This window comes from Triticum aestivum, chromosome 4D, assembly GCF_018294505.1.
Source record: "Triticum aestivum cultivar Chinese Spring chromosome 4D, IWGSC CS RefSeq v2.1, whole genome shotgun sequence".
Taxonomy (NCBI): domain Eukaryota; kingdom Viridiplantae; phylum Streptophyta; class Magnoliopsida; order Poales; family Poaceae; genus Triticum; species Triticum aestivum.
Genome location: NC_057805.1, coordinates 274,373,734 through 274,389,391, shown reverse-complemented (window position 1 = coordinate 274,389,391; position 15,658 = coordinate 274,373,734). Strand labels below are relative to the sequence as shown.

The following is a 15,658-nucleotide window of genomic DNA, read 5'->3' as shown; positions in this document are numbered from 1 at the left end:
TACCTTGACAGATGATATGTACAATACAATAAATACGAAGAACTATAGGTACGGTACTCGAGTAATATAATAACAGGTATGATTATCACGTACCTCCAATGATTTTTACCTTTCTACTTTTGAAGCGTTTTCCCTATCCTATAGTACACATACATGCACTATAATTTGGTAACTTCTATGCATTGATGAGTATCCAGTAGTATTGAAACCATAAATACTCCCTCCGTTCCTAAATATAAGTCTTTGTAGAGATTTCACTATGGACCACATACGGATGTATATAGATGCATTTTAAGTATAGTTCAATCATTTTACTCCGTATGTGGTCCATAGTGAAATGTCTCCAAAGACTTATATTTAGAAACGGAGGAAGTAGTTTCTATGCATGCACGCATGCGTGCCATTACTGTTGCTTACTACCATATATATACTCATAACGGGTTTACCCACTAGTACTTGAACCAACGGTAGGAAGTCACCATCTAACGGCTAGGAGGTAAGGTGCCGGGGCACCTAGTGTCCCAAATGGCCGTCCTATGAAACTTAGGAAACTTCGTTGCGGCGGATGCAATCACGAGCGCTAGTGCGTGTTGGGATCTGGTCCCTCCCCTTTCCTTATTTGCATTTTCATGTTATTAATCGTTAGATGGTTATTTCCGGTTATAGTGGAAGATGGGCCATGCTCCCTGCGCAGGCGCACAGTGGTGCGCATGCACTAGGCTGGCGTGATGGCAGTCCAGCAGGTCAGGCAGGGGCCCGCCCGCGTTCTGTTCAAAGGGTTTCAGGTTTGCTCGAGAACCATTCGGCCAAGGGTGCACCTTCCACCTATTTTTCCTTTTGTTTATTATACACTTTTTGTTCTTGTGGGCCCATCTTGTTTTAGCCGGCCTATTTCCCCTTGGGCGCCGTCGAGGGAGCTGCCCTGTGTCCCTCCCCAGTCGGTCACCTTCCCCACTTCCCCTTATCTCACACCCCCCCGTCAGTGGTCATGGACGACGTGCAGGCGACCCATGCTGCTCCTGGAGCCGCGCTCCTCCTCAAGCTCGGCGTCGCCGTGCTCCCACCTCCCAACCCCCTCCCACGGAGTCAGATCCGGCAAAGCGGCCGACGAGCATCAGCATCGCGCCCTCCTCACCATGGTAGGCCCAGCTCCTCCTCACGGTGGCCTCCTCCATCAATGCCGCCAAGCTCCCGCTCCTCTGTAGTGGCCCCGAGGTTGACATTACAACAGAATTGTAAGATTGGTAGTTTGGTACTGTGTACTATGATGGTACTTTGAATGTGTTTTCTGTGATGAACTGAAGATATTTTGTGTGTGTAAGTTTAATTACTTCTGGACTTGCTCCTCCTACTGTGCCTCCCTTCCAATTTCCCGCTTCGGGTTTATCCGGTTCAGTTATATACTCCGGCTGCTTCTTGGGAGGTTGCGAGTGGGGTATCCCATATCTCCACTTTTCCAGCCGTTCCTTGCCCAGGTTTGTTTCTTCAAGCTGGGTGTGAGGGAGTTAGAAATTGATTCCTTTTCAGTCAAAACTGATTTGGTCTACGGTTTCAGTGAAATGTGGCAGACTGCTTGATGCTTGAAAGCTCTTCCTGCGGATGTCTCAGTTGCTTACCTTCTAGTTCCATGTTTGGCCATGAGATCAATGACAAAAAAATTGTTTCCATCCTCGGTAAAGTAGTTCTGAAGCATAGTTCCGTGTTCTGTCAAATGTTGCGTGTAGAGTAAGTAAATAAAGGTAACGTGGTGCTCATGACCTTTTTATTATTTGCCCTGGGAGAGTTTGCAATTCAGTTTATAAGAAAATGGAAGTGCAAGATACTTGTTCAATAGCATCAGTGCCAATAGAAGTGCAGTTCAGTTTGCAATTGTTTCTGTGGGGCATTCTCGCTTGGCTAGATTAAAACGGATATGTCCCAGTTTTACAGTTAGTTTGACTCACTAGCTTGGTAAGCCCCAGCAGTAGCATCGAAGATAATTGTACTACCAGGCTAATAGCAACGCCACTCTTCTTTGGCTTGGCAACCACCAGCGGCAGACACCGATGGAGAGGTGGATATGGCGGGCTCCCTGCACACAGCGGGCAGATCATCAGCGACTTGTCACAGCAGTCATCAGATATGATCGACACAATGAACCACAAGTGTAGACCAAAGTGTTCCCAGTCACTGTTAGCTGGCCGCCGAAGTTTCCAATAGACTTGACTGCTTTGTTAGGAAAATCCATCGCGTCAGTTCTTATGTTGTGGACAAGTTTCACATTTAGTTCACTTGCAAACTTTAAGATTCCTAGTCATTTTCTGTATCGTATTGAACATAATTTACGTCCGATCCAGCTGGGTAACCAATCCCTTCTTCGTCTGATTCAGAAGATAAATCATTAATCCGACGCGGCACGCTCGCCCCCGAAGGCAGAGTCCCATGCCCATCCATCATGCGCGCATGCACATCACGAGTAATCGGTCTTCTCGATGATTTTCAAGTTTCCTTAATGGACTGTTTTATGTCCAAAAACACCGCAGCCACAACTACTCTGAAGACATAAAGCAGCTTGTGAACGATGAAGCTTTGTGGTATATGCACACAGCCCCGCCTTAAGATGATAACATAAAGGTGCTCTGCCTATTAACAGATGTTTGAACTTGAAAATGCGACTAGCAGAATGGGTAGGTGTAAAATGGCGACGATTTTTGAAAAGAGAATGTGAGGGTAGTGGTATTGCGGTACAGTCTATAGCTTCAAGCTACAAAATTAAACGCACGAGAAGTAGTCTCTCGACCTGACCTTCTATTGGCGTACGTCGCTCCATATATGAACATCCACGGGATAACGACAATGGCCTACTTGCATTCCGGTGACATAGTGGTGCTGGCTATAGCTGCTCGTGAATGGGATCACGGACCACATCCATCTTTGCTATAGAGCATCGTTGAAAGGAGCGCCGACAGAATAGGTGAGGCAATCTCTGATCCCAGGATTCCAGGAAGTCTCTGTCGTTTGTCTCGGGGGTTGAGCATTGACTTATTCCGTTTATCTCGACAACCAGTTTTGGTGAGTACTAGCAAGATGTCCGTGCATTGTACGGAACATCAAGATGCATTTTTTTACAAAACACCTGTTGTGATTGACCCATGCAGGAGTAATCCCATGTTAAAAACTAATAATATCTCGAGAATTTTATCGGAAAAATGGTATCTCAAGAATTTCATCGAAAAAATGATATCTCGAGAAAGATGAGAGATAAGGTGAGGAGGAGGGGCGTGGTGGTGACTGGTGGTCGGACTGGGCGGATGCATGGGGATGGACGGCGCCGGCAGCGGCCACCATGCCAGATTGTTTCAGAGACTTCCTTTTTTAATTGCTCAGCAATGAGGTTGTGGGAGATAAGGATGAACGAGATAAGGCCTTATCTGTAAATGTGGAGAGAGGTGCGGGTTTTTTTTGTAAAATTATCATAATTTGATTTCTATCCGTCAGATATAGATCGGACGGTCTATATTACAAGATGGCAGGCACACCATCATCACCAACTCGGTTTTTTATAAGAGTAGAGATTTACCAGGACCTTGCGGTAAATATTCTTCCCTCTTTTTTAGTTTTGATTATATGGCAACACATGAAACTTTTTTTAGCACTATACAATCAAAGTCGCTCACACACATAAGCATACACTCATCCTATGAATGCACGCACGGACATCCTACACTTATGAGCACCTTCGAGAGACTGAGCGGGCATACCATTGTGAGATTTTACGAAGTCACCTCAGTGGCCTCGCAGTCGATGAGAATGTCTCCTCCCAATGAACGAACATCGCCGGAAGCCAGAAATAAATCCAGAGAAAAGCAAGCACCAATGTCAAGTCTCGAATTTGAAGCCCAGTGGGTTAGGGATACCACTGTTCTCCTAACCATCCAACCAGGTTGGTTAAAACGGACTGCAAAAAAATGACGTGACTGATACTGCCTGTAAAATGCAGCGCTAGGCCGGAGCAAGTCGGGACGACAATGACGGGCGGCGTGGAGGTGGTGCATGCTTGGGGGCCAGAGATGATAGATGCGGGCATGCGGCGGTGTGACCAGATCATGTCCTCAAGTGGTGTGGGTCGTGCGTGGCGAGCGCTACGGGGTGTCCGCCGTTTCCATGTTGGTCTGTTGGCGGAGTTGGTGGCACGACCGTGGTGGTTGGCCTCTCCTTCCTCTGCTCGTGTGGCTTGGACCCGCGAGCGGTGGTGGACCATGTTAGACGGTGATCTCCACTAGCTTGCGTAGGTGGATGGTCGATGGTGGCAGAGGCTACCAGGGGAGGGAGGCAGAGGGGGCCTCCCAGCCTTGCCATCGCCGAAATCTGGACGAGACAGATTGGTCGCGACGGTGGCCGTAGTCCTTGATGATGCGGTGGGGTGGTCTCAGAGGCACTTTTTCCTTTAACAGTCGGCGGCTTCCGTGTGCCTGGAGCTAAGGTGTGGTCCCGGAGGCCGGGTCAACAGGCCAGGTGGTGGGAGTCGCGGTGGTCGTGGGCAGATCTCGCGGCTCAGGTGCGGGTTGGTTGCCATGGTACATGCAAACCTACATTTTTAGATTGTTAGAACCATGCATACCTGCATATGGGAACCCTATTTTTTTCTACGAGAAGCTTCCTGTAGGGTGGACGTTGCACCTATCAACACCCTTCTACATTGTGCAATGTTTTTCGGGCGTTGGTATTTGTGTTGTTAGTGACCGATATAGCAGTATATAGTAATATTGCATCGTTAGATTAAAGGGGGGACCTTCATTTCACATTGTTAGAACCATGCATATCCCTTCCGAGGGCATCCTATTTTTTTAGTACGAGAACCTTCCTAAAGGGTGGACGTTGCACCCACTGTCACCCTTTGACTCGCACTCTATCCCTTATATGTTGCGTGAGTGTTGGTCTGGATGACAAAGGATTAGAGAAAAAGTGATAGATATATAGATATATATAGAGGGAGCGGATTTGTTTGTGAGTGAGAGAGCGGTATAGTTTCATCGCATCGCTTAGATTGCACGGGAACCTATATTTTACATTGTTGGGACCATGCATAATTGCAGGGGCACCCTCTTATGTGTAACGAGAACCTTTCTACATGATGGACGTTACAAATTGACTAACATATTTAAAAAATAATACAAAATATAAAGGATAACATGACATATTTGGTAGATAGATAAATATAGAGGGAGAGGATTGTTTGCGAGTGGGAGAGCGGTACAAAGTATCACCACGTCGTTAGATTACACACAAACCTGCATTTTAGATTGTTAGAACCTGCATACGCGCATATGGGCACCCTATTTTTTGTCCATGAGAACCCTCCTATAGGGTGGACGTTGCACCCACTGACACCATTCTACATCAGCAAGGTCTCCCAGGCATTGATATTTGTGTAGTATTGACATTGCAGCTTCTAATTGCTTCTGCTGGACCCGCACCATCGTCGCCTCCCGCCACGCGTGCCAGTGAGAGAAACCTTGTCGCGGCCGCCGGCAAGGAGATGTGTGGCCGCGTGTGCCTCCTGCTCGACCTCCCCGTGGGAGCCACCCCAACATGGCTGCTGGTGCAGCACAACTGCGATTAATTCCACTGGAGCCACGCCGCCGTCGCCTCCTGTCGCGTGCGAGCTATCTCTGCCACCACCAACGACGAGGAGAAAAAGTGGACGCAATGGATGAGATGGATAGGACTCTAGCTACCTTGCGTAGGGTGAGGGGGAGGGGGTTGTTCGCGTTAGGACTAGATCCAGCGACCGATTCCTTTGGTTGACGTGGCGACACTTTCTGCCATACGATTTGGGTTGGTCATCCCACAAGCAGTTTGTAGTTCGCTGCGAATAACAACTTTTAATTGCTTCCGATGGACCCGCACCACAGTCGCCTCCCGCCGCACGTGCCAGTGGGAGAAAATCTGTCGCGGTCGCCGGCGAGGAGATGTGTGTCCACGTGCGCCTCTACCTCGACCTCCCCGCGGGAGCCACCCCAACGCGGCTGCTAATGCAGCGCAACTGTGACGAATTCCACTGGAGCCATGCCATTGTCGCCTCCTGGCTCTTGTCGCGTGCGAGCTACCTCTGGCACCGTTGGTGGCGAGGAGAAAAAGTGGACGCGATGGATGAGATGGATAGGACTCTAGCTACCTTGCATTGGGTGGGGGGGAGATAAGGTCATGGGGGAGGTCGTTCGCGCTAGGACTCGATCCAGCAACCGATTCCTTTGGGTTGACGTGGTGACGCTCTCTGCCATGCGATTCAAGTTGGTCATCCCACAAGCAGTTCGTAGTTCCCTGCGAGTTCCTTGATAACTGACGGTCGCTAGTTAAGATTTTCCTAAAAAAACTCGTCAAGGCTTCCTGATTATTTACGCGAGGGGGCGATAGAAAACTACCGGATTTGCACCCACTGACACCATTCTACATCAGCAAGGTCTCCCGGGCATTGATATTTGTGTAGTATTGATATTGCAGGTTCTAATTGCTTCTGCTAGACCCGCACCACCGTCGCCTCCCACCACGCGTGCCAGTAAGAGAAACCTTGTCACGACCGCCGGCAAGGAGATGTGTAGCCGCGTGCGCCTCCTGCTTGACCTCCCCGTGGGAGCCACCCCAACACGGCTGCTGGTGCAACGCAACTGCAATGAATTCCACTGGAGCCACGGCGCCGTCGCCTCCTGTCGCGTGCGAGCTATCTCTGCCACCACCGACGACGAGGAGAAAAAGTGGACGCGATGGATGAGATGGATAGGACTCTAGCTACCTTGCGTACGGTGAGGGGGAGGGGGTTTGTTCGTGTTAGAACTAGATCTAGCGACCGATTCCTTTGGGTTGACGTGGCGACACTTTCTGCCATACGATTTGGATTGGTCATCCCACAAGCAGTCCGTAGTTCGCTGCGAATTACAACTTTTAATTGCTTCTGCTGGACCCGCACCACAGTCGCCTCCCGCCGCACGTGCCAGTGGGAGTAACTCTATCGCGGTCGCCGGCGTGGAGATGTGTGTCCACGTGCGCCTCTAGCTCGACCTCCCCGCGGGAGCCACCCCAACGCGGCTACTGGTGCAGCGCAACTGCGACGAATTCCACTGGAGTCGTGCCACCGTCGCCTCCTGGCTCTTGTCGCGTGCGAGCTACCTCTGGCACCGTCGGCGGCGAGGAGAAAAAGTGGACGCGATGGATAGGACTCTAGCTACCTTGCGTTGGGTGGAGGGAGGGAGATAAGGTCATGGGGGAGGGGGGTTGTTCGCGCTAGGACTCGATCCAGCAACCGATTCCTTTGGGTTGACCTGGTGACGCTCTCTGGCATACTATTCAGGTTGGTCATCCCACAACCAGTTCGTAGTTCGTAGCGAGTTTCTTTAAGCTTGCCGTGTAACCTGATTTATTAGCTGCTACAAATACAGCGAGATGATTTTCTACCTGATTTGGTCTGCATCCGCACTGACCAATATCTGACGGGCGACCTGAAAAAGACCATACTGCCTCGACAGCGCCAGTGCCAGTTAATCGCCCTGCCATACTCAACCGAAAGAATAAGCATGGACACTTGCTTCACAGTCAGAGGGACCAAGTTGTTTGGCGGTTCAAGGTACTGGAGACAAAACTAGTATATTCAGCAGAAAATTTCCTGTTCATAATCAAAGCGGCCGAACCATAGCTAACGGTGGAACTCCGGCTTCCGTTGCTCGCGCCACCATCTCCCAAACCCTTCATTTTCCAATCAGACGATAGTAGTGGCGGTATTGATTACACGCACGTACTGCTGTTTGCGCGGCCGAGACGAGTTACAATGTACACTCTTTTTGGATGCATGGCAGGGCTTTTCGTCTACAAAAACGTCTTCATCACGCCCGAGTTTCATTTACTAGTCTGAACGGTGCAGAACCGTTTTAATTTACCTAGACGAAAACGGCACGGTTTACCTGTCTGGACCAGCGCGACCAAGTCCACTTACTAGTCCAGAAGGTGCTCAACCCTTTCATTTGGCTAGAAGAAAATAACCGTTTTCACATGTCAGCACGCCGCAGCACAGAACTTTTGGTAAATGACCACCATCAGCCAACTCAGAAGGTTGCCCCAAGTAGCTCCTGTCCATCCCTGCCGGTTGAGAAAGGCGCCACACCTTTTGTCTCGAGTAAGCCTGCAAAGTCAGAGAGTAGGCTCCCATTCTGGAACTACGCCTCTAGAAAGGTTCAGCTTACCATTCCTCTTCAGTTTTGGCGAAATTCAGCAATTCGTAAAATTGGAACCTTATCCACATAGAGATGCGGATCTCAAAGCAAACGAATGGTTCTGATAACAACCACTTGAGCTAGTGTGGATAGCAAATCCATCCTCATAGGGAAAATCCATCCTACCACTCAATGGTAGTTACCACATATGTCTCATATACTACCATGTGGTATTATATATAATATTTTATCATATTAAATATGTTCATATACTATATCTAAGATATTTCAAAACAAGTTTCATGACAAAATTGCATATGAACCCATAGTTTTTGTTATATTTGTGAAATACATATATATTTGTACGTAAAAAAGAGCATACTCAAAACATGATACATACTACCTAAAAATTAGTATATATACTACCTAATCATTGTTATATACTACATACTATACGTACATACTCTTGGTTTCGACAGATACTACATAGAACATATAAAACGAAGTGGTGATAACTACCACTGCTTGTAGGAAATATATATAGGAAAAATCCATCCTACCACCTGGTGGTAGTTACTCCACATGTCTCATATACTATCATATGACATTATATATACTACTTTTTCATTATAGGTATGTTCATATATTATATATAAGATAATCCAAAGTCGATAATGTGAAAAAATTGCAAGTTGGCCCATGGTTTTTATTATATTTATGAAATACGTCTATATTTGTATGTAAAATGGAGCATTCTAAAAATATGATGCATATTGCCTAAAAAGTATTATATATACTACATACTACGCGTACATACCCGATTTGATAGATACTACATACAACATACAAATCTTAAGTGGTGGTAACTACCACTGATGGTAGCCCATGCTAGCAATGACATCGTCCTCTTACATGGCAGAGTACAGTTAGGGCAATAACTAATGATAAAACCTTATGTATGTGACATAGAAAGAAATGGAGAGTACCTTTAAGGATAAAAGTTTGCAAAAAAAACGCTTGTGCATCTCATACTTGAAGCTAACTATGTATGCCAATAGTTTTAAAATCTGACTACCAGCTGATATAACAACAAAAGTGCACAATTTATCAGTGTAACACATGAAAGAATATTTAAACTCCAACAAAACAGTTCATCACCCCTCTTCTAACCCATTTAGACAAGTTGTACTAAATCATATTATAGCAACAACGACAAGGGAGCATCATTCAGCAGTAGCAACACACATACAGAGGGCAGCAGTGCAGTTCACATCTTGAGGGGAATTCTCTACTTATTGCTCCTTCCTCCAGTTTGCATGTGACAAATTTCAATGTAAATTTTCCTTTCTGTTTTACAACCTTGAGTGAATTCTTATGTACTTTTACATTCAAATATAGACCCTATGAGCATGGATCAAAAAACTTATGTGGTTGTGCATCTGGTCACCCAATGTGTATGTTATTTAAAAATGATAGCTAGCAAGAGAGATGAGGAAGGGACGGGAAGGGGAGGGGATAGGATGGGGACAAGATAAAACCTTGAGTAGCTGCAAGTCCATGGCGTCCTTGACATCTCCGTGAAGAAACCCTTACGGCGGCGACTGTGATGGATGGGGAACTCCCATGACGTGCTCCATCTGCATCTGCAGCAGATGATATGAAGAGAAGGTGAGGTGTGGGGGTGGCGGATCCCAGCCAAGAAGGAAGGAGGGACGAACCTGGGGCCGCCGGAAACGCGCTGGCAAAGCCTACCCAAAACCCTAGCCACGAGGGTTGCAAGCGGTCTGTAGAGGCCGGGAGCGAAGAATCTGGCCGAAGGGGACGGAACGGAAGCGCGGACCATGGGGAGCTCGGGAGCGTGCTGCACGGCCTGAAGCTCGCCGAAGAAGCAGCCAACATGGGTGGTGGCGGTGGCGGCTTCATGGGCAAGAGGGAGAGGAGGCAAGCCCGTGCATTGTTGTGGTCGTGTTTTTTTTCTTACAAACTTGGTCGGACCACGGGTTGAATACCCCAAATCACAAGGTCGTTTTTGCATAAACGAAACATTTTCTTGGATAGGCCATTTAAAATAGGACTGCAGGTTGAATATGTAATTCACTAGGACTTTCTCTTGCAAACACCAACAACGTATGACAAAAAGATTACAGTGGGGATTGCAATTTTTCTCACATTTTCGTTTTTTCACTCAAACTCAAGAGAAAAACTTTGCTTCTTATAAGACGGACAGCAGCACCCAAGCACATCGAGGCAGAACGCAAATGTAACACGAATAAGCATTCTCCTGAATGTTTATTCACTACTAAACCAGTAGAGTTCCAGGATGTTCTAACTAAAAACCAGTATCTCAGTACTCCGGAACAACTTCGGGTCAGAGGACATACAATCTTTTTTTTTAAGAAAAAAGCAGACGACATTATACAATCTTAAAGGAGATAAAACCAGTCTTTGCCTGCTTCTACATACCGCAAAACAAAAGCATGAGGCCATTCATTAATTTGCTTTGCCCTGTGCAGCAAGCTTGGCTGACACCTCCTCATCTGATAAAGGCAGATAGTAAATCCTTGGAGAGGATTGTGTCTTTCTGAAGAGATCATCAAGTGTCACCACAGGAGGTTCTGCCTTCTTTGGGGTGGGTGGAAGCTTCTCCCTTGGATCAGATGTAGGAGGCTTCACAAGGGGTGGTGGAGGCGGCAATTGCTCCCTTGGTGTAGCAGCAGCTTGGCGAGGCACACTTTGATTTGCCTGACCTTGCTGAAAAGGAGCCTCCCTTGGTGTAGTGGCTGGGCTAATAGGAACCGCCGCTGCTGTTGCTGCTGGGGGAGGGGGAGGGGGTTCAAGCTTGAGTTTCACTTCCTGAGGATCAACAAATTCAGCTAACAGATAATTGCCATTGTTCGGGGGCCACTGCAGGTTGTAGACAGCATCACGAGTTGCTGTAGCTTCCTCCACCGAGGAGAACTGCAAATAAGACATGGAGGCAAAGTCAGCGAACAAATATTTACAATAACCAGCATCATCACAATGAATGCTTTTCAGCTAAGAATAATCTACAACTGATGCATCATTCTTTAAGAACCATATCCACTCCAAACTAAAATCCAATTAGTCCACACAAGTCATTAATAGAAAGTAGCAGCAGTTATCAGGCTTTGCTGACTATCAAGTCCACTTGAGAAATATAAAATGTCAAAATGATTTCACTATAAGCATTATGAAACCGCATTTAGAATCTATGGGTTTTTAATTTGGTTACATAAGAAAGGCTGCAAGTCTGCTGCATTGGACCTTACAAAAAACAATCCTAGCAAAAACGAAGGTCAAGTCAGAAAATAATATATGCTGCTGCAAAGATGATAAAAGGAAATAAAAGACAAGAACACACTGATGTTGTGATTAACAAATAGAACATACTGTAACATAGCAGTGGGTCTTGATATGATCCATCCAGAAGCTACAAACAGATCCAGTTTTACCAAGAAGCTCTTGCACAGCTCTCAGGGTAAATGGGCGTACAAACCGGTCGATTCTCAAGGAAGTTGTTGCCGGTTTCTGAGATGGTGGCACTGCAAGACCAAACCAAAGAAAAACAATTAGCTTCCAAAAGAAAACAATGAACTGATGAAGCATAAAGACTTGGTAATGGAAGCACAAGTAAAGAAACAAGGACTCACCAATCCTCTCTTTTGGAGAATCTCCACTTGCTGTTGAATCAGACCTGCCAAGAGAACGTTTTAAGGCAGGCTGGAGAATATCCTTACGAGCATCAGAACCACTTTGACTCAACGGTTGTCTTTCTGGAACATTGCCACTATCTGCAGCCCATCGACGCTGACGTTTGATTGGCTCAGTGTTTGCAACAGTTTCTTGAGCTGTGTGTTCAACAGGGAGTTAATACAAAACTCAGGGACACTGCCAATTTAATTGCAGAATGACCAAACGATCGTATGCTCATTACTTCACTAGCATTCTAATTCCGTATCGAAATTTAATGACATATTGAACAAATCCCCATTAAGTAGCATTAGACAACTTGTGAGCAATAGAACGTCACCGGACTATCTAACATATATGGGTTTCAGTTCATACTTAGCAGCTAACAATAATACTAGAGTACAGAGCATCTGTGGCTTCCTCTGCTAAATTAACTTGCACTCACAAGCACTAGCAAAATTTGTTTTATGTGAAACAAACGTGCTAACACAAAAAAAACTTTAGAGAATGATTTCTTTGTGAAACATATCCAATACACAGTAACAATAAACATAAATTCAATAAAAATAAATGTGCCTACACAAACTTTCTTGTCTCACAAGAACACACCCAATGCAGTACACTTTTTAGTTTCTTTGGTGCAATGTTTGCGAGCAATCAGAACTACAAAGGTAATCCCACTCATCATTCAAGGTGGAATTTACTCCGGGAGCCAACGGTTGTAATAAATGAAACTAGAAAGTGAAAGGGCAGGAGACAAAGATATAAACCTTGAAATTTTCTCTTTTCAGTTGAAGCTGATGGCTTTTCTTCAGCTATAACTTCCTTTGTATCAGCAGAGGAGCTCTTGACAACAGAATCAGGAAGACACACCTCTTTCACATGTTCTGAGGAGTTAGGCTCAGTCTTCCCTCTGAGATCATCAGATTTAACATTGAAATCAAGTTGCTTAATCTCCACAACATCATCCTCCATTGACTCATCACCTGAACTCCTGTCTAAATTTAATTTCTCTGGAGAGCCAACTTCATCCACATTGGCAGTGGAATCTATGTCTTCCAAAGAGAACTGGTTCTTGACCAGCTCTTTATCATCATCCAATGGCTGCAATTCTCCACCTAAGGAAGTAATGCCGGATGATGGTTTGACCATCTCTGGCTTAACCTCTAGTTCTAAATCAAAATTATTAGCATTCAAGTTATCCTTTATATTCTTTTTGTTATTTGATATATCATCACTAGAAATTGACTCACACTTAATTGGAGACCCTAAATCCGAGCTAACCTCAGGTACCTGATTATTTGATTTTGATACAATGGGCTTGTGATCCTCATTCATGAGGTCAGAACTGCACACTTCATTATCGATCGAAGCATTGTCGCCCATATCATTCTTAGGAACAAACCTCTCCCCATCATTGTTCATTGATGCAGCTGCAACATCAGTTTCCGTAGGATCAGCATCTGGTATTTGGGCATCCACAGGTTTTGGTAATGTGTCCTGTTTATCAGTTTTGCTAGCTTCAGCAGTATCTGACTTTGCTTCAGAAGAGATCAAGTCCGACTTTAGATCAGCACTTGTCACATCAGCGACAACAGTTGTTCCGTTGGTGACAACCTCTGGTGTCTCCTCAATGTGCATCTTATTGCTTTCAAAATGCTGGTGCCCTGCTTGTACTGTAGAATTTTCTCCAGCAACTGCTTCTGGCCGATCTCCTTTTTCTGTTGGAGCTTCTGTTGACAGAGACTCATGGGTTGCCACTACATTATCCCCGGGGGACTGTTCCACAGAGGAAGCCATAATTTCCTGAGTAACTTCTGAGAGAGGCACTGCAGTTTCCTGAGTTGCATGAACCCTAGTTTCCTGACAAACTTCTGTAGCAGAAACTGCAGTTTTCTGACTAGCAGTATGTTCTTCAGGTACCTGATCAGCCGGTCCGTTCGCCCCCACATCTTTCGCGTCTTTGCCAATGGGTGTGCCTTCATTGGCTCCAACATCTTCAGCAGATTCGTCAGATGCCTCTTCACTCTGAATAGATTCAAAGAGCCGCCTCACAAGTTCTTCTTTCAGACCTTTTACAGGGAGCCTCCTCTTTCGAAGTTCATCCTTCAACTCAGTAACTTTCCATTGATCGATAGGTCGATTCTTCAGCACAGGGAATGATGACATGATAACTGCCAACACAGAAACAAATAAAAACTAAAGTCGCCATCACCAGATCTCAATGGATCTCTTTTATGGACTAGAACTGTATATCTGATAAAAGATGTCAAGTGGTGTTAGGTGGCCTAATGCATCGATTTAAACCTACGAGTTAACAGGATGGCCAGATTAATCAATAGCAGCAACAAGATATAATAGCAGCATGCTCAAGCTTCAACACCTGACCACCCTAACTCCCTGTCCTTCGAGGAAAGGCGCACACACAAACAAAAAGGAAGCAAGCTAGCCACGAAGAATATAGTAGGACATCTAAGTAGGGTTACCTGAAAATCCTGGCGCGGGACACGGAACGGGACACCCTTGACGGAGATGCCAAAACCCTAGCCCTGTAAACAAGATGCTGTCAGATCGAACCATAAAAGTCGTACCAAAAATCGCAAGCAAGCGAGTTAGAGAGAGCGGATTGCACGCACCAGCCGCTCGAATCCTCCGAGGCCGCTCGCTCCTGAAACAAAGAAACAAAAACACCAAAGAAATTCCCAAATAAAATCTCGGAAAAAATAGAAGAGGGGATGGCACAGCTTGGGGGGGGGGGGGGGGGGGGGGGGCTAGATTATCAGGGGAATCTGCGTAAAAGGTGTGGATTTGGGTGATAACGCCTCCGCCCGCGGCTGTACGCCTAGGGTTTGGGTCGCGGCGGAGCGAGGGGAGAAGAGGATGTGCGGGCGCGTGTGGTGTGCGGGGGCTGGGCAGGGAGAGGCGAGGCGACAGAGGGGGGTGGGTTTGGGATCATTTGTAGCGGCGCGGGACCTGTCACCTGTGGATGCAGATTAACCGAGAACCGATATGCCGAGCCAAAAAAAACCAGGACCGAACCAAAATTTATTTAGTAATTTCGGTGTTTGCGCTGGGTTATCTTTTTTCCCAAATCTATCTATATCTATACCTTTATATACCTATACCTACTAATAAAAGAGCCTAAAATCTAAAAAGTGGCCGCGCGCTAAACAGACAGAACGAGCGGCCGAACGAGAGCCGCTTGATCTCGTCCCGATCAACGGCACGCCGTGTCCAGGTGTCCCCTGGTCGGGTGGTGGGGCCGCGCCGCTCAGACCCGCGCGTGGACCGGTCGCCTAGTCCGATTGCGCCGCGCCGCGCGAGATAAACCGCCCGTGGGACCCACATGTCATTGAGGATTAGGCAGTTCTCCAGCGTTTTAGCCGTCATGCGTAGTGGGCGGCGGTTTCGAATTTTGTGCCATTACCCCGTCCACCCCCCACCTCTCGCCGCCCATTCCTCCTCTTTCCCCCTTTGCTTTCGCCATTGGTTGGTGCTCGGAGGCGGTTCCAAATCCGCCGGGTTGTGGTCGACGGCGGGGCGCGCCGCGAGGGTCGTCGTCCGCGGCGGCACAGGTACTGCTCCTACGCGCACTCCTCGTCTTCGTCCCTGCTTGTTTCTCCACTCGCCCGCCCTCCCTTTTTCTGGTGAGGTCGCTCGTTTTCCGGTGAGGTCGCGGTCGTTGTCAGGGAGGTCGAGGTACAGGTCAAAGTCAAGGTCGCGGTCGGGGTTAGGGAGGTCGAACTCATTTTCCGGCGAGGTTG

At 46.9% G+C, this 15,658-nt stretch overlaps 1 protein-coding gene across 1 annotated transcript; it reads right to left on the bottom strand.

Annotated features, from left to right (window-relative positions):
* Window positions 1-10,444: 10,444 nt before the first annotated feature.
* LOC123097449 (titin homolog) lies at window positions 10,445-14,827 on the bottom strand. The gene is made up of 6 exons (XM_044519186.1): window positions 14,531-14,827; window positions 14,381-14,443; window positions 12,665-14,068; window positions 11,855-12,052; window positions 11,595-11,746; window positions 10,445-11,141 (listed from the first exon to the last, which is right to left on the bottom strand). The coding sequence occupies exons 3-6, from the start codon at window positions 14,061-14,063 to the stop codon at window positions 10,674-10,676; spliced, it is 2,217 nt and encodes a 738-aa protein (XP_044375121.1). The 5' UTR covers window positions 14,064-14,068; window positions 14,381-14,443; window positions 14,531-14,827; the 3' UTR covers window positions 10,445-10,673.
* Window positions 14,828-15,658: the final 831 nt, after the last annotated feature.

Excerpts from the sequence above, each read along its gene's own strand:
- LOC123097449 (XM_044519186.1), bottom strand. The coding sequence starts at position 14,063 with ATGTCATCATTCCCTGTGCTGAAGAATCGACCTATCGATCAATGGAAA. Across the intron at positions 11,747-11,854 it reads TTCTCCAAAAGAGAGGATTG|TGCCACCATCTCAGAAACCG; the intron begins GTGAGTCCTTGT and ends TTGGTCTTGCAG. Across the intron at positions 11,142-11,594 it reads AGACCCACTGCTATGTTACA|TTCTCCTCGGTGGAGGAAGC; the intron begins GTATGTTCTATT and ends TCTTATTTGCAG.